Source organism: Quercus robur, chromosome 2 (assembly GCF_932294415.1).
Source record: "Quercus robur chromosome 2, dhQueRobu3.1, whole genome shotgun sequence".
Classification (NCBI taxonomy): Eukaryota; Viridiplantae; Streptophyta; class Magnoliopsida; order Fagales; family Fagaceae; genus Quercus; species Quercus robur.
Genome location: NC_065535.1, coordinates 87,255,560 through 87,280,890, shown reverse-complemented (window position 1 = coordinate 87,280,890; position 25,331 = coordinate 87,255,560). Strand labels below are relative to the sequence as shown.

Here is a 25,331-nt window from a genome sequence, read left to right as displayed (position 1 = left end):
GACAACAATATAAATGCAGAAAAATGATCAAACATCAAATAAGATAAGCATAAACAATATAAACCTCTGTTTTGGCAAGATATAAACCTCTGTTTTGGCAAGATAGAAACAGAGATGCTCTGAAGCTGAACTTGGAACCTTCTGTGAAGCTCTTTTTTCTTTTTTTGGTTAAAATCTGTGAAGCCACGAACTCAGCAACCTCTGTCTCACTTTTCCCTCCTAAAAGGTCTTTTTTGTTTTCCGAAGAACTTGCACGGATAACCTTTGTTTCAGTTTTCCCTCCTAAAAGGTTTTTTTTTTTTTTTTTTTTTTTTTTTTTTCCAGTACAATTTGTTCGGTTGAGTTAAACATGGGTTTGGTCTTAGATGGGTTAAGTGTCTAACCCCAATACATGATCCTAGACTTTTTATAGTGATATTTCACTGGCCTAAAGGAAATCTACAGTAGAATTTGTTGGGGGATTTTGAGAAGTTGGGGATGAAGATGCATAGAAGCCTATGTCCATTGTGTTGCCAGAGTTGGGGGATTTTTGGATTTATGTCTCTGTTCCTCATATCCCAAGCTTCAACTTTACATAATGTAGACTATAAATATGAAAAATGCCAACAGGAAAAGTCTTCTGGAGTTCTCGATAATTCTCCCATCAAGAAAATTAAGGATAACAGTAAACCAGAGATTTCTGGGTTTACAATTAGTCCAGACATCTCCCTTACCGCTGACGCACCCCAGGTGGGGGGAAATGTAATCCTTACATTATGATTTCTCTTTTCTTCTCTTTTCTCTTTCCAAAATCTCTGTGTTACTCTGTGTCTCAACTCTCAAAAAGATTGCGCAAGGCCTAGGAGGGAAAAGAAGAGAAACAACTTTGAGAGTTGGAGATGAGAGAAAATCCTCGGAGATGAGAGTTTGAACTTTGAAATTTCAGATGGGTTGGTGAGAGAAAAGAATAGGCTGATCTAACCCAGGGTTTGGGTTAAGTTTATGTGGGTTAAGTTCATGTGGTTTGGGTTAAGTTTATGACGTGTCCAGTTTTTGAGCGTGGATCATTTTCAGAAAAATCCTAACCGTGTACTGGAGGCCTCTCCATTTCAAAGGAAATGGAGAGGATCTGGATCCGGCTCCTCCAACCGAGAAATTATTGGTTCCTTTGGGAGGACCACATCAGTGGTCCTCCTAGCTCCTACCAACCAATAAGAAAGTGCCACGTGGCCATTTTTCCTGATTCAACTCCACATCAGCACTTACCCATTACCTTACCTTAGAGCATCAACAGTGGGCTTCTCAAATGCCAAATTGTAAAGTAAATTTGGCATTTGGGCCCAATTTACCCCAGCAATTGGATTGCTAAACCTGGGACCGGCCAAATTTTTTTGGCATACTGCTACAGTGCGATCTCACATATGAGATCGCACTGTAGCGCTATGCCATCCAACAAAATTTTATTTTAATAGTGCACAGTCGCTCAACCTCTCTCTCTCTCTTCCTACACTACCGGTTTTTGCTCTCTCTCGCGCCATCAAGCTTTTCCCTTTCCCTCGCTTTTCTCTCCGATCACCAAGCCATCGCTGTCACCAAGCCTCGCTTTTCTCTCCGATCAACAAGCCGCTGTTCGAATCACCAAGCCTCTGCCGATTCACCCTCACCCATCTCCAAATCCGTTTTCACTGTCACCAAGCCTCGCTATTCTCTCCGATCACCAAGCCGCTGTCACCAAGCCTCGCTTTTCTCTCCGATCAAGAAGCCGCTGTCCGAATCACCAAGCCTCTGCCTCTGCCGATCCACCCTCACCCATCTCCAAATCCGTTTCACTGTCACCGAGCTTCGCTTTTCTCTCCGATCACCAAGCCGCTGTCACCAAGCCTCGCTTTTCTCTCCGATCACCAAGCCGCTGTCCGAATCACCAAGCCTCTGCCTCTGCCTCTGCCTCTGCCTCTGCCGATTCACCGAAGCTTCGTCGGTCTCTCAAATAAAATCAAAATCAAAATCAAAGCAATTTACTAGGTGGGTTTTGATCCATGTTCGATTTTTTGTGTTTGTGTTTCTTTTCTCTTTCTGCAAGAAAAGGGGGATTCAGCTTGTGTTTGTGTTTGTATTTTGATCTAAGAATTGCTGTTGATGTTTGCAGAGGTGGGATTCAGCTTCATCACGAGGGTTTTCGCTTGCTGTCGGATTAGCATCTTCAGAAAGTCTGCTCAGGTTCAACTCTATGATTTTGTTTGATTTCTATATATTTTTGCAGAGAATATATATTATATCCGAAGTGGCTGTGTAAAGGGCTTATATTTTGTAACAAAAAATTACTGTTGTATATATAGTCGAAATAGATTGATTATTGGATTATATTTGGCAAACTTACTGCACATAATGCACATAATGCACGGATTTGTACTTTACTTCTTAGCAACATTTGTTAGCTATTCGACTATCTGTGGTGAGATGACTGGATTTAGTGTTTTTATTGGAGTTTGGGAAATGATGCCAAAACCAAAAAATTGTGACTGAGGTGTAAGCTTTGCTTATAATAAGATTGATTATATGGAGTCTATATTGTTATGCTGAAGGGTTTCATTTTTGCTTATAATAAGATTGAAAAACTTGTATGCTGAAGGGTTTCAGGATAATGGAGTCTATATTGTCAGCTTGAGCTTAAAATCTTCTCTCTGACTCTCTTAAATTCTTTTCTGGTCATTATATTGAGAATAAACTTAATTGATTTTTCTTTTATTCGTAATTGCTAGATTTGAAGTGCTCCAAATGTTTGGTACCATGCCTTTGTGTATGTATACCCAATCCATAAGCCTTGGGGATGTACGTTTAAATTTAGATCCAATCCATAGACCCAATCCATAAGCCAGCAATTATTCTTTTCTTTTAAATTTTAGATCTCACATTCTCACTCTCTCTCTCTCTCCCTGTCTCTCTCTGTCCTATGGTGTTACAGATATGATTGAATGCGGCACTTGACCTATGTATTGGCCGCCCTTACAGGACCAACCAGCTGCAGTGGTTTAAATGAGTAGTACTTAACTTTAACATGCATTATGTGGACCTATTGTCCTACCCCAAACCCCCAAAAAACAAAAAACAAAATTAAGAAGAAAAAATTATTGTGTTTGATAAATCTTTGTACCCCAGTCTTACTACTAGTCAGTAAGTGATCCATTAAGTTATTGCACTGTGGGTGATTACAATTACAATCTAGACATTACCATTTACTAAGCCTAGACAAGAACCCCAAAAAGCAAAAACTACCCAACAGAACAGGTCTGCAAGAGAACTGTGCCTTTTGTAGGTTTTTTTTTTCTTTCTTTTTGGGCTGCTTTTGGTTCTACTTTTTGGGCAGGGCTGCAGTTTCAAGCTGAAACTCGGCAGAGAAATTAATTGGACCATGGTGCCTTTAAGCTGTTTAGAGCAAAGATCTTGGACCATTGTACCTAAGCTAAAGACATAAATAAAACTAGCCCACAAATCGTTAAACAAATGCATTATTTTGTGGCAGCTTTAGCAGTTAGCACACTTAAGTACCATCTCTGTTTGTGATCAAAACAGCTGGCTCGTGGGCCATGCCAAGGCTGAGTTTGAAGGAGATATGGAGTACCCAAAACATTTATGAGCACCTCTTTTAAAGAACAGATTACAACCAAATAAAATATATCGTTTGCTAAAAGCTTAATTCATGATGGGAAAAATGACAGGATGATTTAAGTACAAGGAATGATAATAATAATAATAATAAGCGTTAAAAAACTTTGGCAAATTTTTGCTAGAATATCTAGTTTATAACCTCTACATAGGCAACTGCAATATTTGTGTGTGTAACTTTTCTAAGTAATGAATTGTGCACATTCATAGTATCACATAGAAACATAATAGATTCAAATCAAATGTTTTAAATATTTTAAGTTTAAATGCATGAATTTGCATATAAATATAATAGATGCTTTGTGTATATACCATGCCTTTTAATTGTTGTGAGTTATTAAGCAACCTTTGGGGCTCATGATTGCTTGCATACTAGTTTTCAAATTTCAATGTTGACAGTTTCTGTCCCATATGCGTATTAGTTGCTTGCCGAATCAAAACAATCAAAGGTGGTGTCTTAAGAATTTCTTCCTACATTGGTGGTGGTTAAACATACTTGACTATTTAACATTATAGCATGTACAATACATGGTTCTAGTTCGTAGTGCTGAAGGAGAAGATTATGAGCCTTGGGGACTTTTGCTTTATTTCTTATCAATCTTTAGCATATACAATAGTGGTATCAACTATATGTTTTACGTCTTATCAATCTTTACCAGGGGTCTTTTGTTTTGACAGATTTTAAGCTTTGTTTATTGAATAATATATCTACTTGTTCCCTCTCCATAATGTAATCTCTGCTTGCTTTGCAATAATTGCAATAATATATCTACTTGTTCCATCTACATGATCATTGAGGATGAGCGAGATGTAAATGAAGCAGTGGAAGTAGATTATGAGCAAATTGATGACAATCCTACTATACAACTGTCACGGGAGAACACAAATGAATTTACGGAGTTCATTGAAACCCATCAATGTATTCGAGACCATCAAATTCATTCTCAACTCCAATTAGACCTCATTGAACATTTATGGCAATTAGAAGGGGAGTTGTAGGAACTTAAGTGTGTGAGTTATGCATGTGGGGTTTTATTATAATTTGATATATGTACGAGTCTTCTAAAGACAACATTGATAGTTATGTATGTGGATTGTAATTTTTTTTTGTTTTTTTTTTTTTTTTAGAAACTATGTGGATTGTATCTATATATATATATATATATATATATATATATATATATGTGGATTATAAAAGTTGGTAGGTTGAGTACATTGTTATTTGGCAGGTTGTATGTATATATATGTATGTGAAATTTAAAAATTGGCAGGTTGAATATATTGATATTTGGCAGGTTGTATGTATATATATGTATGTAGATTTTTTAAATTGGCAGGTTGAGTACATTGATATTTGGCAGGTTGCATTTATATGTATGTATGTGGATTTTTAAAGTTAACAAGTTTGAGTAAATTGATATTTGGCAAGTTCTTTCTCCAAAAAAAAAAAAAAAAAAAAATGGCAGGTTCTATATATATATATATATATATATATATATGTGTGTGTGTGTGTGTGTGTGTGTATCTGGATCATTAAAATTGACAGGTTGAATACATTAATATTTGACAGGATGCATCTATAAATATTTATGTGGATTTTACATCAATATTTGACTGGTTTTATGGAATATATATGTATGTGGATTTTTAAAGTTGACAAATTTAAGTATGTTGATATTTGGCAGGTTCTTTCTAAAAAAAAAAAAAAAAAAAAAAAAATTTGGCAGTTGTTGAAATAGTTGGAAATAAATTGAAAAAAAAATCGGTAGGTCGGTGAAACAGTTGGAAATAAATTGAAATTGAAAAGAAATTGAAAAGAAAAAAAAAGTGGCAGACCGTTGGAAATGCAATAGGAATAGTTGATTTTGAAAACAAGTTGATTTTGAAAACAAAAAAGGTAGTTGGAAAAGTAATAATAAAAAAAGATTAAAAAAATAATATTTTTTTAAGATGGTAGAATAATAGAATTTTGGGATGGTGGGTGTATTGTAAAATGGTATGGTATAATTGATAAAGTAGCTTTTTGGGATGGTAAAATAAGATGAGATTTAGAATCCGGATGTGGATGCTCTTACCTCAACTGGAAACCCAAAATCAAAATCAAAATACAGTCCTCCTCCTCTGATATGCCAATACTACTGCAAAAAAAACCAAAGGTGACAACAAATCGGTAGAGATTCATCTTTGTATTTAATGGCATGTTTTTTTAGCACATTCCAAATTCACAAGCAAGTTTTTCTTTCTTTTCTTTTGTACTATTATACTACAAAAATAATTGAAATTCAAATCCATTCACAAATAAAGTTTTTTTTTTTTAGAGAATCCACCGCAACAGAGAGAAACGCTTCTCTGAATGAACTAAAAGTAAATTTCCTTATTCAGAATCCTCACCAAAACGAACTTGAAGACGCCAAATCCTTTAGGAAACAAGAAAAAAATGTAGAGAAAACAGGAGAGAGAAACTTTAATCGATACGCATCAATCTCTACACATGCTTCAACTTCAATACGCATACACTACCAGTTACAATTATGCTATTTCCTCTGTTTGGCTATCGAGAAAGTGTAAGGAAAAAAGCGAAGAAAATACAACTCCTAATCTCAGATTCTGCTTAACTCGGCTGAGGCGAGTTATTCCGATCCAAAACCACTTAAAATCTTTTCAAAAAAAGAAACTCAGTTCTACTTTTTCACTTGCTTTGCTGTAATATTTTCTCGGTAACCAAACAAAGAGCAAGAGTTAAAAAGACGTAGAGATTAGAAATGGGAAGTACCTTCCGAGAAAGCCATGGTAGAGGAGAGAAATCTGGAGACAACGATGGTGACTTGGATCATGCATGGAGAGAGTGGAGTCACGAAGGACTCACTGGAGAACCCATGGTTTTCCGGCAATGGTGGATCAGAATCCCAGAAATCACAATAAACAACAACAAAAAAAAATTTCCACAAAGAGAATAAAGAAAAGAAAAAGAAAGAGTGAGTTGAGAGCGACTATCAGAAGAAGAAGGAAGAAGAAGTGAGAGCTTGAGGTAGAACAAGTCTTTGATTTTGGGTTTCCGGCTGTGGGTAAGTGTGGAGCTGAGTTTTAACCTTGGTTTGATTTTGTTAACAAGAGTTAAGGTAAAGGGTAAGTGCTGATGTGGAGCTGAATTAGAAAAATGGCCACGTGGCACTTTTCTATTGGCTGGCAGGAGCCGGAGGACCACATCAATGGTCCTCCTGGAGGAACCAATAATTTCTCCCTCCAACCATGGAGAGGACTCTACTAGCCTTTCACCAACCAATTTAGGTTGCACTTTCTCTATTATGAAATTGTACAATTGTACCTACTCGCAAGACTACCCACATGTGAAGTTAATAATGGGAAATCCAAGATACTTGACCAGATTGAAAGTGGCATTGATATTCAATTTAAGAACAAATGAGATCTCTCATGTCTTCCCTCTTGTTGATCTGCACTCTGACTAGATGGCAGAGTGTTGATTTGAACATTCTCATTATTGTTTTCTCATGGAATTTTTCTAGAGCCTTCCTAGGATTAGAAATAAGATCTAATCATATGAAAGGCTTAATTCACGACCTTCCCTGAGGTCATAGAACTCCTAGAATTTTTTATTTATTTATTTTTAAAATAGGAAAATTGAGAAGAAGAGACTTTTTGACCGAGGAAGTCAATAACATACCAGTATACTAATGGTATATACCATACTAGTCATTGAACTAGTATTGATACTCCTCATAAATGTACTGGATAAAATATTGGGTTATATTGAAGATTTGTCGAGTGTATTGGTTGATATTGATGTTTCAACATGTACAATAAAAAAATAATGATATATATATATATATATAACATGTTATTTAGTCTAAAATACATTGACTTATTTTACATAGGCTAATATTTGAGGCTATAAACTATGTGAATTTTAAATTAAATATTTATAAACATGTAAATAAATAAATAAATAAATACAAACATATATATATATATATATATATAAAAGTATATAAATAGCGGTAATCCCGTAATTGCACCGATATTAGTCGATAACAAAATAGCATCTAGTATAAAATTGGCTCCCTTGCCTTTGACACCTACTATTACTTTGCTGAAATTATATCACAATACCATTCAAGACACCACCCAAAGATCCCAAACCCAAACCACGAACGAAAAACAAAAAACAACTCATTCACTTCCTCCAAAAACCCCCTTTCCCATCATAAAAAAATAAAAATAGAAAAAATCTTAGAAACCACGGCATCATTAAAACTGCATTTCATCTCTCATTTGTCTACAATCTAGCCTCCTAGTCTTCAGTGGGGAGAATTGATAGAGTCAAATCGAACTTGAGCTTTACTTGAGCAGGAAGGTGCTTAACTTGATAGACGGGGTAAACACAGCATGTATATGGAATTGTCTGCCAGGCTAACTTCCAATGAATTGGCTGAAGTAGGGAGATCACTGTTAAGCAGGGAGGTGCTTTACTTAAGCTTTACTAAACAAATCCTTCATTCACTGTTAGCTATGACTAGCCTTGTGTTTATGTGAATTTGGTAGTAGCTAATAAGAAAATTTTGCTGCTCTTATTCCCAAGGCCAGATAAATGTTGTTGTACATCAAATCGTAATGGAAGCTTCTCGGTCGAGTCAAGTTGCCCTATTGGTCGGAGCAAAGCCTCCAGTTCTAATCAAGCTGCTAAATCAATGTGGACTGAATTGTTGAGAACGCACATGCATGAGAGAGACAAAATGATGCTTTGGCGTATTAGAATTGATTTGATTCCAACATCTTGAATATGGAACACTAGGAATGTCCCTTGTGTGGAGTTGAGGAAGAATCGAATGGGCATTTATTACAATGATGCATATTTGCCTTGGGGATAATAAGATAGATGCCATTCAAGTGCTCTCCTTTACATCTAGTTAAAACTTTGGTTGTCTTTCCGAATCCCCCAGGATCAGCTTACCATGTTTGCAGCAATCGGGTGTGATTTTTTTAGGAGTCTTAAGGAATCAAGTAGTTCCTTCGCACAAGGATATCTCTAAATACTGTTGATTTGTTTGAAGAACATTTGAAGACCTGTAGTAGAAAGTCGAGGAAGAAAGAATTTCAAGTCTCTGGGAGAAAAATCTGCATCTTTGGTTATACGCCTGCTTGGGATTACGAAGCAAATAAATTGAAAGCCTCATATCAACATATCAACACCTCCAATGCTGGTGCAGCTGCAGCTGAGGCTCTTGCAATCCACTGGGCTTTTGGGATTCGCCCCAAATGTTTGGGGGTAAAAGTGTTGGATTCCTAAAACCAGATTGGCATAAGTTAACATTTTCTTTTATATGTTACGCTCTGTGTTGTCTGTGTACATAATTTTTACAATAGATACACGCATTTTGCTATTGTTCGATATAAATACAAGTAAACATATGAGTGGCAGTATGTGGTTTAAATCCGCAGGGACAAAAAGGGAACAAGGAAGGAATCCCTAGGAATAGTTGAAAATTTCTACTGATGATCTTTAATTGCATGTTGTTGGATTAAATGTGGCTTTTATAGTATCAACAGCCAAAATACATCTTTTACCAAGTCCTTTTCTACAAAATATTATTAAACTCCCTAATTTCTTTGGACCCACTCAATGCTAAAACTTTTGGAGAAAACCAACCTCACTATAATGTAAAATGTCAACCACAGAACAAAGCAAGTTAAATGTGGAATCCATTTAAGGCATCTCAGACAAGTAAAATCGATGATTAAATGGGTTACCCATGTTATGCACGAAAAACAAACTTTTATGAAAGTTTAGGGACGAAAATGATATTTTACCCTTTTCTTTTATATGTAATGCGGTCTGTGTACATAATTTTTACAATAACATTTTGCTATTGTTCGATATAAATACAAGTAAACATATAAGTGGCAGTATGTGGTTTATATCCGCAAGGACAGAAAGGGAACAAGGGATCCCTAGCCCTAGGAATGGTTGAAAATTTCTACTGATGATTTTAATTGCATGTTCTTGGATTAAATGTAGCTTTTATAGCCTCAACAGCCAAAATACATCTTTTACCGGGTCCTTTTCTACAAAATATTACTAAACTCCCTAATTTCTTTGGACCCACTCAATGCTAAAACTTTTGGAGAAAACCCACCTCACTATAATGTAAAATGTCAACCACAGAACAAAGCAAGTCAAATGTGGAATCCATTTAAGGCATCTCAGACAAGTAAAATTGATGATTAAACGGGCTACCCATGTTATGAACACAATACTAATAATTGGAAAAGATAATAAATTACTTGTGACATGAATTTGACATACAAACTGCATTACTCAAAAGAAAAATGATATACCTTGTCATTGAGGTTTATCAAGTATCAAAATCCATTAATAAAGAAAAGCTCAGTGCTACCTAAGGAACAATCTCTCAATGCAAAATGGGCCTCACTCTCCAATATTTTGCTTAACTTAATGGGACTTCACATATTCCTGAACAATATTGTAACCCACCGACTCCTCTCCATAGTCCTGTAAAACAGTCGAATAAATAGGTTAGGTCAAAAGAATAAAGAAAGAATTATTGCATAGAAGAGTGAAGTAGTCAAAGAGAAGTTATTTAGTTTATTGAAAAAATAAATAAATTACACCACCATTCCTTGAGGTTTATCGGAATGGCACCCCCCCCCCCCCCCCTTCTTCTTTAGGTTTGTATAAATGCAAGAGTTAAGTCAAACATTCCATTATTAAAAAAGATTCTTACGGTTTGTGGATACATGAGACTCCCCTCCCTTAAGGTTTGTGGATACATGACACTCCCCCCTTAAGTATGTATAATTTAATAGGAAAATTCTTTAAAAATGGTTTGTTTTGTTAGTGAAAACTTAACTGTTGCATTTAGACAAACCTCGAGAGCGGGAGTATCATTTCATGAAATGTTGGGGGTGGTGGGGTGTCACTTTATGAAACCTTAAGGGTGGTTGGTATAATTTACCCTAGTTTATTTATGGAAACCCCTTATTCCCACCCCCCACCCACTCCCAAAAAAATAAAAATAAAAACAGAAGAGAACCAATCAAGAGATAATATTATTCCATGGATGTGTCTTTACCTTCACTACAACACAGGAGCAACCCACAACCTTTCTAGCTTTTCCTTCAGAATCAATTTTACACAACTGCATCCATAGATGAAACAGAACAATTAAGCTAAAAGATGATATCAGTTTTCAATGGACATATTAGCCAAAAAAAATATGAATACCAAAAGAACACAAGGCAGGCTTCCATTAAATTAATAGAATCGACCATGAGTAAGTACATGGCAAATGGCAGACCAATTCACTTATAAATTATGTTCAGATTATTTGCACACAAAAAAAACGCATGAATACTAAAGATACAGCCATGAAATGCTAGACAAATTAGATGAAAAAAAAGTATTCAAATAAAAACCATTGTCTATTTATTTAGGTGTCTAAAGCACTCATTTATTTTCCAAAATCTCACATATAACAACAGAATACAACAATTAAGAGAGAAAGAGAGATAAATTCACCACATAATTGCAAGTGAAATCATTCTAAGTAACTGAAATTAACTAACTAGTTAAACAAGTAAATTTCACTTACACCAGCCCACTCGCCAAGTGTTTTAGCACTAGGCACTGTCATTAATTTAACATCATGATCAGCACAAAGGCCCTTGACCAATTTAACATAATCTGGCTGGTTGCAGTCCTCAGCTATCACACAGAGTTGTGCAGCATGCTTTTCAATCACCTTGGCACCTTCATGGAGTCCTCGTGCAAGCCCACCATGAGCAAGTGACTTCCTCAGCACAAGCTGCAAGGCAGTCATGATGTCCATGGCTTCACCCAGAGGTGCTTCAGTGGTCTCAATTGCAACAGGTGCAACAGGTGCTTCTTCTCTGTATTATCCATAAAAGGAAAAAGGTGATAAAGATGTCCAACACAAAGAGAGGAGGTTCACGTTTAGAATTAAGCATTGATCACTGAAGGACATAACCAAGAACAAACTGGTAAAAAAACACATATTACAGAATAAAAGGAGCAATTATGTAACATGGTCCTTAAGGGACCAAGGACTTCAATCCAAAGTCTCGAGTTTTTGCTCAAATCATACATTAAATACAAACATTGTGGTCAAGGAATGTAAACATTTTATTACAGCTTCAGAAGTTTTCTCAATATCAATAAAACTATATGTTAAATGCCAATAAGCTCTGGTTCAAAAGACAGTTCCTCCTCTCACTCACAAGAACGGGTGGAGGGTGAGGTCATAGATTCAAAACCCATTAAACATGCATGTATCTTATCAATCAGAAAAAAATATATTTCGTCTAAAATCAAGATTGAAAGAAACATAAGTAGTGTGCAGAAGTACGACATCCATATTTATCACTCATGAGTCAGAGAAGTTGAGCTTTCATTGACTCTAGCTACAACAAACTCTTCTAGCAAACTAGGACTTAACCTAATCTACCACATGAAAAGCACTAATCCATATGGCCAAAAACACAGCCCGCAATGCTTGCTAAAAATAGCTATAACCCACTTAAACATATTTTCAGCGTTCACCACTATCAGAATTAGTTTACATTAAGCACAAATGCTAATGCAGCACCAAAATAATGGCATTTTTTTAAAGTATTATGCTAGAACAGAACACAAAAGACACTACTACACGTTCCCAGTATTTTAGCAATATCATATCTCCTCATTTCCAAACATAATAAGAGGGGCCAAAATCAACCAGCAATCCAACTAGCCATGAATGAAATAGGAGAAACCACTATAGCCAAATTGGGATCTCTGGCTCAACAAATTGTATGGTACTTAAATTGCAGTAAAAAAATGACAAGAGCAGGCCCAAGTAAGCTTATTGGCCCCCCACCCCTTTATTTTCTTTTGTTTGCAAGAATTAAGAAGACAGAAAACAAGTGGAACGACATATATACGTACCCTGACATTTCTGGTTGATGATCAGATTACAAGTCACTTTCCTGGTTCCAAAAGAGAAACAAAAATGTCAACAAGATTGTAAAAGATTAAAAGAAAGAGGAAATTTAATTCAAAAGGTGATCGTTAGTTTAACATTCAAGTCCAACTCAAATTTTCCTCAGTCATCATATTAATGGACACATGCGACTTTATTTCACGGGTTCTTAAAAACACATCAGAACAGTGGATATCTAATATTTGGAGAAAAAATCCAAATAACTAATAAGAGTATCATCAATCAACAACCTCAAACTTGATGGAGATAGATCTAATCAATTGCATTGAATCAACTTCTAAAAAAACAAGAAAAATCACATCAAAAACCTTGACTACAATTTCATAATATTACGCACACCCGCTAAACATTTCCACACCCTTGTTTAAATTCATGATAGTGACTGTAATTCTGAAGTACTGTTTATCAATTTTGAAATAAGAAATCGACATTTTTTTTTTCTCAGAAAACAACTAAAAGCATTTCATTTTTAGCTCAAATCTTCTGTGCTGCTCTTAGTCCACCTGAACAATCATATCCAGAGTATTAAAAATTCAAGGCAACAAACAAAGCAAAGCCCAACATTTTCAATTATCATTCCTAGATTTAGAAAATAGTCTGTCTGGTTAATTAAAATTTAGCATAAAACAATATTATATATATCATCTGAAAAAATAATCTGATGGGCACATAGTATTTTGGTTTCTGGGGAAAACTAATGATTCACATAACCTAAAAGAGAAGTAATTGGCTAAGGAAAGTTGTACTAAGGACCCAGATGATAATAAGCTAAAGGGTTTCAAAAAAAAAAAAAAAAAAAAATCGTTTCTTATGGTTTCCTACAATGAATCTCGGTAACCAAGCAGAATATTCAAATTCAAAAACTGAACCCATAATTTTAGAAAGGGGACATGACTGACCTTGAAGATTGTGGCGGTGTAGATCTAGGAGCTGCTTGCACTGATAATCTGCTCGCGGAGAAGAGATTTGTTGACTGGGAGGCGTTTTTATATGTCAACGATGAACTACGTACATCAAACCCTAAAACCCTAGCTAAATTCCGTTTTTACTAAAATACCCTTCTTCTCTCTTCTACAAGCCGCGCAGCCGAAGCTATTATATACGAGTCCGGCTCCCCTCCCTTTTTTTATCTAGTGAGTGACACGTGGCAAATAACACATCCGAAAGTTAAAAACCACCCACGTCAACTATAATTTTCTCTCAATTTTTTGGGTCTTTCTTTCTCTTGTTCTTTCTATTTCCCTCTAAAGCTTTTGCCCCTATCTCTCTAACATCGTCACACTCGGCTGAGAATCAAAGGCGCCAAGATCATTACTTTCTGGAAAAAAAAAAAAAAAAAGAGGTAAAAGCCAAGGAAGCTCTATTGTGCAAGGTGGGTGTGCAGATTATTTATTGTCCTCTGTTTATATGTAAAGCCATTTTCATTCTGCTTGTAAAACCATCATCTCTTCTATCTCCATTCTTGTTTTAAATTTTTTTAATTTTGTTTTATCATTTTTTTTTTCTTCCTATTGTTTTGAGTAATTGTTTGACCGCATAATTTACTGGATATTGCTTGTTGATTTGGGCTATTGAAGACCCAACACGTTATCACCGAATGGCTAAATCTATTCAACGTCAAATACTTCAATTGGTTTTTATTCCTCCACGCTTTGCTTTTCTCAAGTTCAGTTGCATATTGAGATTGAAAAAAAAATCTTGGGTTTTCTCTTAGCATTCAGAATTCACTTTTACTCAAGTTCTGATCTTGATGCCTTTGATTTTCAGGTAGCGGTGATAATGTTGGACTTGGAGAGATAGCTAGAAAATTGAGAGAAAAACCATAGTTGACGTTGGTGGGTTTTAACACCCAGTTCGTCACCGACCCTGCGATCACAAATCAATTCTCCCAAATTCCCAAACCCTAACAAATCCAGTTCCCCTCCAAATCTTCAAACCCTAATCTCCCATCTATACAATGACTCTCCAAATCTTCGTCCAATCCCTTGATCCCCAAATCCCCACAAAAACCCTAACCCTAACCCCAACCCCAAATCAAACCCTACACCACCTCAAGCTCTCTCTCCTCTCAACCCAATCCCTCTCTTCCTTCTACTTCACCCTCAATGGCAAAACCCTCCCTGACTCAACCCCTCTCCAAGTTCCCCAAATTGCCCCTCTCTCCACCCTTATTTTACACCCCAGACTCCCCGGCGGAGGCGGCGATGGCGGTGCAACTGGGGCCGAGTCCCGCGACTGCTATCTCCACATGTACGACGAGAAGAAACCTGATAAGGCTGATCCGAATGAGCAGAGGCTCTCCAAGTGGTCCAATTGTGCTCTCTCCAATGAGCCCTTGAGGGAGCCTTGTGTTATCGATAAGCTCGGTAATGTGTTCAACAAGGAAGCTTTGGTTGAGGCTTTGTTGGGGAAGAAGTTGCCCAAGGCATTTGGGCATATTAAAGGGTTGAAGGATATGATTACGGTTAAGTTGTCGATGATTCCCGGGGCGGAATTGGATGAGAATGTGCATGATGGGACGCGGTTTGAATGCCCCATTACGGGTCTTGCGTTTAATGGGAAGTATAAGTTTTTCGCTTCGAGGAATTGTGGGCATGTTTTGAGCGCCAAGGCTTTGAAGGAGGTTAAGTCCTCGGCGTGCCTTGTGTGCCATAAGGAGTTTAAGGAATCAGATAAGCTTGTGATCAATGGGAGTGAAGAGGAGGTGGCGGTGTTGAGGGAGAGGATGGAGGAGGAGAAGGCGAAGACGAGGGAGAAAAAGACAAAGAAGGTGAAGAATGGGGAGATGGGTGTTAATGGAGAAGAGGGTATTGGATTGGAGGCGCCGCGGTTGAGTGGTAAGAAGCATGGGATTGATGTGAAGGCTGTGGAGAAGGTTTCGGGTAAAGTGGAGGGAAATGGGAAGGTTGTGAATGGTGAGGTTGGTGTTAAGGGAGTTGGTAATGGCACAGTGAAGCGGTTTAAGGCAGTGGATTTGGCACCGGCTAATGCTACGAAGGAAGTGTATGCTTCGATATTTACATCGTCAAGGAAGTCCAATTTTAAGGAAACATATTCTTGTAGATCACTGCCGCTTGGTAGGAACTGATTAGTTGTATGGAGTATGATGGTGTCTTCCTTTTGTGGTAACTTTGGGTTTTTTTTTAATGTTCTATTGTAATCTGAACTTCGTCATTTGTAGAAAACGTGGATTTCTTAAGTTTGTTATATCCTTGTATTCATGTCTTATTGGTTTGCTGATCAATCAGACTTATTTGATGTACAGTGATAGTTTTGATTAATTGTTTCATAATATTGTTCAATAACTTTTGCATTAGCAGATTACTCCTTATGAGGTTTGATTGGTAGGATCTCTGGTTTGAATTTAATTCCGATTGGCTTAGTTGACAAAGTAAGGGGTATAGTTCACATCAAAATATCTATATTTACATACCCAGCATAAGCCATGGGCATGCAAATATATTAGGGGAAAAAATTATGTTATTATCTTGAAAGATTATAATAGTAATATTTTACACATCTTTTACGTTTATGATAATATTTCATCTTCAATTAGAAGGTCTATTGAAGCCATATTATATTACTGAATTGATTTTTAAATTAGCTGCATTCTATCAGTTTATTGTATATGTATGTTGATTAGATGAGTTTGGCTGCCCTTTCTCACTGTTGTGCCTGATGGTGGTAGAAAGTCAGGCAAGTCTCTTGGATCTTGAAGATTCCATATTGTAGCCTTTAACTAGTCTTATTGAGGTACTTCTGTTCTGGCCTTCGGAGGATTGTATGCCCTCTCTTAGTACCATGCTTTGGACCAATTTCTAATGTAGGCAAGTTTTTACTTTCTGCTGGTTCTCTCCTGTGATTGAATTATATCAGAAGAGCCTATAATTCCACTTCTTCCTCACTGCGTAGTCAATTATTTTTTGTGGATAATATCACAGAAGTTTAGTCAAGATACATTAAGGGCTGTGGTTCCTGAAATTAATGGAATATGGATATCATCTTAAGTTTCTCTGGACCATTTCTTTGCTACAAAAGACATGATACAGGGAAAAGATTCCATAGAAGCTGATGCAAAAGATTTGGGTTTAAAAAAAAAAATGGTTTGATGGTGATTTTTTTTAATTTTGTAAAAAGTTATTTTCTTCTTTCAATGGATTGAGTAGGGACTGTGATGAAGGTTGCTGCCTAATGCCTGGGCTTTTTCTTCTTTAAGGAAGATACAACTTGTGAATCATTGCTGGTCCAGTAATGTGTTTGATTAGTGGCAAAAGTGCAGGGTTTTTAATTCGGATCATCATCTTGGGTAAGCCAAGAAGAGGCATCTGCACAAAATGCTTAGAGGAAAATGAGCATGTAGTAGGACAAAATAATGAGATAGGTTTATGTTACTGTTGATACAGATTAATTTGTCATTCTATGTCATAGGAGCCTTTCATTTCGCAAGTTGGAAGTTAAAGATTTCTTAGGTCCTGATGAAGCATTTGTAACAATGATGATATTTTGTATTTTTCTTCTCTCTTTTTTCCTTGGCGGAGGTGCAGGCTGATCTATCAATTGTATATATGTGTAGGTGAATAAGTTATCAAGAATTGTAAGGATGATTAGGACAATCAGAAAGGATGTAATGCTGAAAGAACAGAGACTCAATTTTAGTGTCTTTTGACGCTCATGCCTATGAGTCTAATGTGCATGTGGCGCAAAGGCTTACGTTGCCTTGTCTTAGGGTTTGAACCCATTCTCTAATATTTTGTTTTGCTTGAAATGTTTGTCTTTTTAAAATTTTTGAAAGCGGTTATTTTTCCTGTTTTCATTTATATATATATACACACACACGGGGGAGGGGTATGTATATATATATATACACAGGAGGGGGAGTGGGGTGCATATTGTCCATCAATAACTCCTTGGATATGTTTTTGGTGTCATGGTAGAAAACTAGAATGCTGAAATGAAATTCGAGGCTAAGATATCAATTATGGTTGTGTTGTTTGCTAAAATTGCATTCAGAATTTGAGATTTGAAACTTCCACTCTTTGTTCACATCACTTTTCAGTGTGGTATATTATGGAAAGGGTGCAATTCATCACTTCTTTTCTTCTTAATAGTCTTAGCTTTGTAATATCATTCTTCTCTAACGCAACAATATTCAGCAAGTGTTGAGCAACTTTGGAATAACTAGATGTTGAAAAGTTTGCATTTCAGGGTTTATTAGTCAGAAGAACGCTATTGTACTAAAAGTCTAAAAGTTGTGTCCGCATTCATTGACTACAAATGAGAAGATAACCGAGTTGGTAGGCTGGAAAGCATGGAAAAAAGCTTTTCTAAAACTCCATTCTTCGTTAGTTTGAACGCGTGAAGAAACGAGCCCTAGATTTGTTGCTCTCTCAAAGATGATGGGGAGTCAAAATTTGAGTGATTATAAAAAAAAATCTACACGCTTCCATGTTATTTATAATCGAATTGATCACTGAATGCGTGAGATTTTCTGGAAATAGCTACTTGAACAGATTTCAATGCCTGAAATGTGAATCAAAAAGTATCATCCAGTACAAATTAAGACATTGAAATGGATTGGGTTAGCAGCAAATGTATCATCCCCAAGACCAACTCTCTCCATTTTTGGACCGGTAACTGACTCTTCGCCCCTACCATTCGGAGCAAAGCTACACAAAAACTAAAGCTTTAATGAATTTTACACCAAGCTATATGAGGGGCAGGATTTCTCCCTTAATGAACATATAATCCCCAGTTTTATCCCTACTTTTTAGGCGGAAAAGGATCGTGTTTATTAAACAGAAACAGAAGTGTAAGGAGAACAAAGCCTCTCATAATACATTCCCATAGAGTTATAAAATAATAACATAGAGATGTCACAAGAAGAATGCTCTCTTGTTTTTTTCACAATAATATATATGAAATTTAATCAGGTCAGATGATGAACAAAAAGATATTTGTAGCTGGATGGGATGGATTTGCCCAAAAAAAATATGGGGTTCTGCCAAAGACAAGAATCTGTGATGCTTCACCTCTCTTGTAGTTGCAGTTTATTCTGATCTTAATGCAAAAAAACAAATGGTACAATGTGCGTTTCATTAGGAAATAAATAGAGAAACACAAGCGATTAACATCATTCTTTCGGGTACAGTTAAACGTTGTAGGCCGAGGCAAAACGTCAGAACTCAGAAGACTTTTTGGATGATTTTGCAAAACCTTCAAAAATCCTCTAATAAAAATGCTTTCATTGAGAGTCGAACTCAAGACCTCCCGCTTACTAAACGGGTGCTCTAACCAACTGAGCTATGAAAGCAGTTCGTGTTCAAAGCTTTTACTTATACCATTTTCTCAAAACGAAATGGTTATTCGGTTTGGTCACTTTTTAACGAAACATCTAGTCAATTCTAGATCCCCGGCCCACTTTCTTGAGTACATTCTTGATTCTCCAAATAAAAAGGGCTCGGATCTTTTTTCCCTAAATTGCAATTTACATTTTGGGGTAATTTTGTTTTTTTGCCTCTTAAAGTTTTAAAATTTAATCATAACTTAGAACGTTATATAGCATGTGGATTCAAATCATTTCGTCCATTTAATGATGTGGTCATTAAATATCACATTAGTTTATCATGTATGTTAATTGATCTAATCAAAGTATGTTATGTCAATTTAATTTTTCCATGTCAATTAATTAGTAGGTCAGTGATAAACTTTGAAAAAAATTAAAAAAATGTATTTAAAATAAAATAAAATTACATATACTAAAAATAATAAATAAAATAAAATTTTAAGATTTTTTTCAGCATCAAACACGGTTGCATTTGGCATTGGCTTAAAAAGTCAGCTCTTTTTACTATTTGGCTTATTTTTTATACTATTCAGCTTATTTTTAATATTATTTATGGGTTTCACTGTACTATTTCAGCTATTTTTTAGCTTTATCTATAGTATTTTCAGCAAAAAGTTTTCAATTTCAGCTAAATAAGTTGTTCCCAAACGAATTCTAAGACTCCTAATCACTGCCCAGGAAACCTCCATACCAAGTTTTTGCAGCAAAACAAAGTTGTTAACAAGATAGTGCATTACTAGATAATTTTGTTTCAATAATTTGTTCCAATAAATAACAAATGGGAAGAATGGCATAGTTCTAATTCCACATGACAAATGATCTATGAGTAATGTTATAAATACTATTTTTCCAACAATTAAGCTGGTAGGTGTTTGTTGGTTCTCATTTGGGCTCAATACTTACATTACTTTATCATTTACTATTAACAACTTGCCACATCAATAGTTGTAAAGTGTTTTGTGTTCCTAGAATTATATTGATGATCAATTTCACATATAATTTCAACTCCAAATATTCAAGCAAGTATGAAATGAGTTAGGTGCTAGCAAGTCAACAAGTAAAGGACAATCCTTATTGCCTCTTCTAGCAAGTTGGGTGAAATGAAATGCAATCTTGATGCAACTATTACTTACAATAAGGTATCAAATGGGGGGTTTTGGGAATGAAAGGCCAAAGCCAAGTGGTAATGGCATGGGCAAAACAGGTCTTTGCAAGGGATTCATTATGGGGGAGAAGAGAGTGTTTCTTTTGTTGCACTAATACATGTCGTAGAATTGGGTTTTAAAAGTGTGATTATGGAAAGACGCGACCCTTGAATGCTACCAAACCTTTGGTGAAGTGGGAATTGGGAAGCTCTACACACTTGTCATATGTGGCTCTTGTGGAGGATGCGCTTAATAGAGCAAAAGAAATTTACAATTGTGAATTTTTTTTTTTTTTTTTTAATTATCTTGAGATAGAAATCATATTCTAACCTAATTTAAATATATGTGTGTGAAACTCCCTTCTAGAAACTTAAAGCTCGACCCTTGCTCCTCGCTGACCTTACAAGAACTTGTACTTATAGAGTGATCATCACACAAAGGGTGCGCGATGATAATGAATTTTCTTTTGTTAACAAAGGCAAAGGTTGTAAGGTTTTTGCTCACTGTATAGCTCGGTGGGCTTTTTTTCATAATTAAATTAGACTTTCATCTTTAGTATTTCAATCTTGGTGGTCCAAGGTATAGAGAGAGATCGGTATAGGCCTGCTACTTGTTAGTTTTTTTGGTCAAGCCTAAATTAAATCATTTTTTTTAGAGAGAGAGAGAGATTTTGTCTAGTTGAAAATTTTCACTAAGGTTCAAGGCCATGTATTGCTTCTTAAGATGATATCGAGGATGCTATCTGATTTTGTTTTAAAGGGTTTTGGGTATATTGTTTAGGAATACCTTAATAAAGAGGACTTCGTAAAGGTTTAATTAAAGAATTTCTATTTGACGATCATGATAATACATGGAACATGAAAATAAGTTATTTGAAGCTAATTTACTTTTAAACTAATTATTTTATACAAATAACGATTTTAAATTTTCTAAAAAAAATTTAACAATCAAACTAATACGTGACAGTGAACACTAGGGGTGTATACAAGTCTGTTAGGTTTAAGTTTAGTGTAAACCCATCGTCTAGCCCAATCGCATCAAGTTTGAGAAAGCTCAAATCGCTGCCCACCGTTGACCCATGAATTGTCAACCTATCTGGTGAGCTAAAATCAACAATAAGATTGATCACACTAAGTTGGTCAGGTTTAAGTTTAGTGAAAAACTCATCGTCTAACCTAGTTGCATCAAGCCGACCGTTAACACATGAATTGTCGACCTATCTGGTGAGCTAAAATCAACAATAAGATTGGTCACACTAGCAATTTTGCTAATTTTGGATTTGAAAGGGCTTGGGGTGTCACAATCTGGTGGAGATTTGATGAAGATCTCAAGATATTCGCTATATATGACAAAGATCACGAGCCTTAAAAACTCAAGATCAACGAAATCTTTATCAAAGAGGAGCAATATCATTCTAGCATATGCTAATTAGGGGGGAAAGAGACTAACAAAAGTTTTTGATAAGGTAGGATATGTCAGATATCCATGTGGGAAACTTTACACTAGGCTCAATAAATTTAGATTTGGTTGGTTCTAACCTATCGTCAATCATCACAAAATGTTGAAATCGACCGAAACTAGTTAGGTCGGGTAGGTAGTTGGGTCCTTTGATTGTTTGCCCACCCTCTAGGCCCCAATACTATATACCACCAAAAAAAAAAAAGGAGAGGGAAGAGAGAGGGAAAAAAAAACAAAAAAAACTTGGGGATAAAATATGAATGAAGGAAAAGAAAATTGGGTTTTTAACTCTATATATAAATTCTCAAAAAAAAAAAAAAAAAAACTATATATATGGACCACATAACCAGAAGCCAGCTTTGCCTCAAACATTCCATGCTGTTACTGTTACGATGTAAGCAAAGGAAGGCCTCGTACCTCTTTATCCGTAGATAGCCATAGCCCCATTCCTTCATCTCCGATTTCTTTATCTTCTTCTTCTTTTCTCATTGCAAAACCAAAACCCCTCGTTTGTTCAAAATATACCCACGACTTTCCTGTGAATCCCCTAGAAAATCCCATCATTTTGCAGAGAAAATCCCCATTTTGACTCTTCAGGTAAGATTTTCATTTCATGGTTTCTCTTTCTCATTTTCTTGTTTGTCTCTTATCTTTCGTTTAAGGTGTTCCTGGTATTGTATGCTTGTATTGCTTGGATTTTTTTTAGGGCTTTTCTTAGCTATTCAAGATATGGGTTTTTCTTGTTTTGATTTGGGGTTTGTTTTATTGGGGATCTTTTTGCAGATTTACGGTTTTTGGTCTTGTTGGGTCTTCATCATTTGCTCCAAATTTTGTTGTATCTGCAAAAGAATATGTCGATTTTGCCCAAAAGTGATTCGATTCACATCCGGGACGTTTGGAACGATAATCTTGAACATGAATTTGCTTTGATTCGTGGAATCGTAGACGATTACCCTTACATTGCAATGGATACTGAGTTTCCGGGTATTGTTCTTCGACCGATAGGGAATTTCAAGAACAGCTATGACTATAATTACCAGACCCTTAAGGCCAATGTGGATCTATTGAAGTTAATTCAGTTGGGTCTTACTTTATCTGATGAGAAAGGGAACCTTCCTACTTGTGGGACTGACAAGTATTGTGTGTGGCAATTCAATTTCCGGGAGTTCAATCCCAATGAGGATGTGTATGCCAATGACTCTGTTGAGCTGTTATCCCAGAGTGGTTTTGATTTCATGAAGAACAATGAGAAGGGTGTTGATGCTCGTCGGTTTAGTGAGTTGTTGATGTCGTCGGGGATTGTGTTAAATGATACCGTGCATTGGGTTACTTTCCATAGTGGGTATGATTTCGGGTACTTGCTCAAGTTGCTTACTTGCCAGAATCTTCCCGATACCCAGGTGGGGTTCTTTAATCTGATCAAGATTTATTTCCCTACACTTTATGATATCAAGCATCTGATGAAGTTCTGCAACAGTCTTCATGGTGGGTTGAACAAGCTTGCAGAGCTCTTGGAAGTGGAAAGAATCGGTATTTGTCACCAAGCTGGTTCGGATAGTTTGCTTACTTGCTGTACATTCATGAAACTGAAGGAGAGTTTCTTCAATGACTCAACCGAGAAATATGCTGGTGTTTTGTATGGTCTCGGTGTTGAGAATGGACAGAATACTCCTTGAAAAAAGAGAAAAAAAAAATATATATTATGAAATGATAATAAAAATAAAATCTATCTGTAGAGTACATGTTTGTATCAGTTTCCACTTTCCATCTACATTTCCTTTACAGCAATTCTTGTGCATTTTGTTTACAGTTTTCACAGTGAAAGTTCTTACCATAATTCATGACAAAAGATGAACTTTATTTAAGAATTTGCATTTCCTGCAAACCAGTAGCATCATTGTGAAGTCAGAAAAAATAAAAATAAAATGCAAATGTCTCTCTTTGTTAATTTATTCCTCTTTTGTCTTTTGGATCATACAAAGGGTGAGGGACGAAAAAATGCCTAAAATTCTCAAAAATTGCATAAGAAAGGAAGCCATTTTATGTTTCTTCATTTCTTTCTCGTCATACTTCCCAAGTAACAAAGGATCCTTGATGGCTTGGTCATAATATTGGGGTGTTCTAAATTTACAGTGGCTATTAGCATCATGCAACTCGTTTCTCTTTTACAACTTAGGATCACTAGGTTATAGAAGTAGACTGAAGGATAGATCGATGGTTCCAAGTACAGATGCTACTCAAAGCTGACTGATTTGTTTAGTTGTGGACAGTGGCTTAAGGTATGCATAGTCTTTTATCTGTTTCTTTCACTAATTTTCCTGGTACCACACATGCCTCCACTTGAACAATTGTAAATTATTTCCTGGATGAATATTGTTTAGCAATTGTTGCGTTGTTTCCTTATTTCAGTTTGTTTATAGATGCAATCTCTCCTGTGGAATTCTGGCAATATAGGCGTGATATACTCAGATTGCCCTATATTGTCATTTTGCTGGCATATTGTTTCTTGAAAGCAGTAATAGGCAGCATTTTTAGGTCATTGGTACAATTGCTTTAGATTTTTTTCCCAATTTGTTTAGCGCTACTTCAAACATCCTCTCTATCCTAAACTTGACTTGTCTTCTTTTTGTTTTTCTCATGTTTAGTTCTCATCCTCACAGATACTAGTGATGGTTTGTGTTGGTTCTTAGCACTATGGTCCAATCATCACTGCTAATGCCATGGTTCTTTCAGGCTGTAGGCTGGGAGGGTTAAAGGTCTTGGATATTGGTGCAGCCTTAAGTGTGATACATTGTACCAAAGAAACATATAAGCCTTATATTGCAAATTACCTTATTAAAAAAGGTTTCTTTGGCAAGACGTGCATTATCTGGAGATGGATTAGCTATTGGCTGGAACAGCCAATATTAGTCTAGGTCTATGTCCGGATTACTGCCATTGTATTTGAGTATTTCCCTTCCATTTTTTGGTTCAACGAATGAATCTTTACTTGTTGAAAAAGAAACTAATATGTAACTTCGCAGGCGAATCAAAAGCCTAACAGGATATGGTTTGGTATTTACCAAATGATTCATAGCATGTCAAAAATATGATTTTAAGAAATTTAGTAAATGTGTGTAGTTTAGTTAGGGACCACACTGGGATCTGATTGAAGCAGAAGAATATGTGATCAAAGTGTAAGAGGTTTCAGGAGATAGGCACAGTAGCAAAAGGTGCATCTCTCAGTGGAGGAAGGTTTTAACCTAATTGAAATTTATGTAAAATTTTCATTATTAGCTTTGACTAAGTTTCAAGCAAAAGGTGTAAAATTTGAACCTAATGTCAGTAGTTTGAGGTGCTTTAATGAAGCATTAATGGGGAAGTGGCTGTGGAGGTTTGGGCTTGAGAGGGATGTGTTATGGTGGAGAGTGATAGAGGTGAAGTATGGTTGTGAGTTGTGGGGGGGGGGGGGGGGGGGGGGGGCGCTGGTGTTCAAACTTAGTGTTTGGTTCTCATGGTTTATGGAAGTATATTAGAAGGGGTTGATCTACTCTGTCAAGCAATCTCCAATATGAGATAGGGGATGGATCTAGAGTGAAATCTTAGCAAGATTGATGGTATGGGGAAAACTCTCTTGCTATGTACTTTCCTGAGTTATTTAGGATTTGTCGTAACAAGGATGCAAGTGTGGCAGATCTTATGCAACTTACTAATGGGGTCCTCCATTGG

At 36.1% G+C, this 25,331-nt stretch overlaps 3 protein-coding genes, 2 long non-coding RNA genes and 1 other non-coding gene across 7 annotated transcripts; 3 read left to right on the top strand and 3 right to left on the bottom strand.

Moving 5' to 3' along the window:
* Positions 1-1,116: 1,116 nt before the first annotated feature.
* Positions 1,117-7,224, bottom strand: LOC126715602 (uncharacterized). Its single transcript, XR_007651884.1, has 3 exons — positions 6,416-7,224; positions 5,718-5,780; positions 1,117-1,257 (listed from the first exon to the last, which is right to left on the bottom strand). It is a non-coding gene; the product is annotated as an uncharacterized LOC126715602 (long non-coding RNA).
* LOC126715601 (uncharacterized) lies at positions 1,264-2,652 on the top strand. Its single transcript, XR_007651883.1, has 2 exons — positions 1,264-2,001; positions 2,126-2,652. It is a non-coding gene; the product is annotated as an uncharacterized LOC126715601 (long non-coding RNA).
* A 2,694-nt stretch (positions 7,225-9,918) lies between the features above and the next one.
* Positions 9,919-13,763, bottom strand: LOC126715600 (40S ribosomal protein S12-like). The gene is made up of 5 exons (XM_050416292.1): positions 13,577-13,763; positions 12,623-12,663; positions 11,271-11,568; positions 10,752-10,817; positions 9,919-10,171 (listed from the first exon to the last, which is right to left on the bottom strand). The coding sequence occupies exons 2-5, from the start codon at positions 12,628-12,630 to the stop codon at positions 10,112-10,114; spliced, it is 432 nt and encodes a 143-aa protein (XP_050272249.1). The 5' UTR covers positions 12,631-12,663; positions 13,577-13,763; the 3' UTR covers positions 9,919-10,111.
* A 105-nt stretch (positions 13,764-13,868) lies between these two features.
* Positions 13,869-15,982, top strand: LOC126715599 (uncharacterized). Of its 2 annotated transcripts, none has more exons than XM_050416290.1 (2): positions 13,869-14,049; positions 14,445-15,982. In XM_050416290.1, exon 2 carries the CDS (start codon positions 14,635-14,637, stop codon positions 15,763-15,765), a length of 1,131 nt encoding a protein of 376 aa, XP_050272247.1. In that variant the 5' UTR covers positions 13,869-14,049; positions 14,445-14,634; the 3' UTR covers positions 15,766-15,982. The 2 variants fall into 2 exon arrangements, with proteins under 2 accessions (XP_050272247.1, XP_050272248.1); XM_050416291.1 differs by lacking the exon at positions 13,869-14,049 and adding an exon at positions 14,111-14,310.
* A 2,931-nt stretch (positions 15,983-18,913) lies between these two features.
* Positions 18,914-18,987, bottom strand: TRNAT-AGU (transfer RNA threonine (anticodon AGU)). Its single transcript has one exon. It is a non-coding gene; the product is annotated as a tRNA-Thr (tRNA).
* Positions 18,988-21,971: 2,984 nt separating this feature from the next.
* On the top strand, positions 21,972-23,571 carry LOC126715598 (probable CCR4-associated factor 1 homolog 7). The gene is made up of 2 exons (XM_050416288.1): positions 21,972-22,220; positions 22,407-23,571. Exon 2 carries the CDS (start codon positions 22,475-22,477, stop codon positions 23,297-23,299), a length of 825 nt encoding a protein of 274 aa, XP_050272245.1. The 5' UTR covers positions 21,972-22,220; positions 22,407-22,474; the 3' UTR covers positions 23,300-23,571.
* The last annotated feature ends 1,760 nt before the right edge of the window (positions 23,572-25,331 follow it).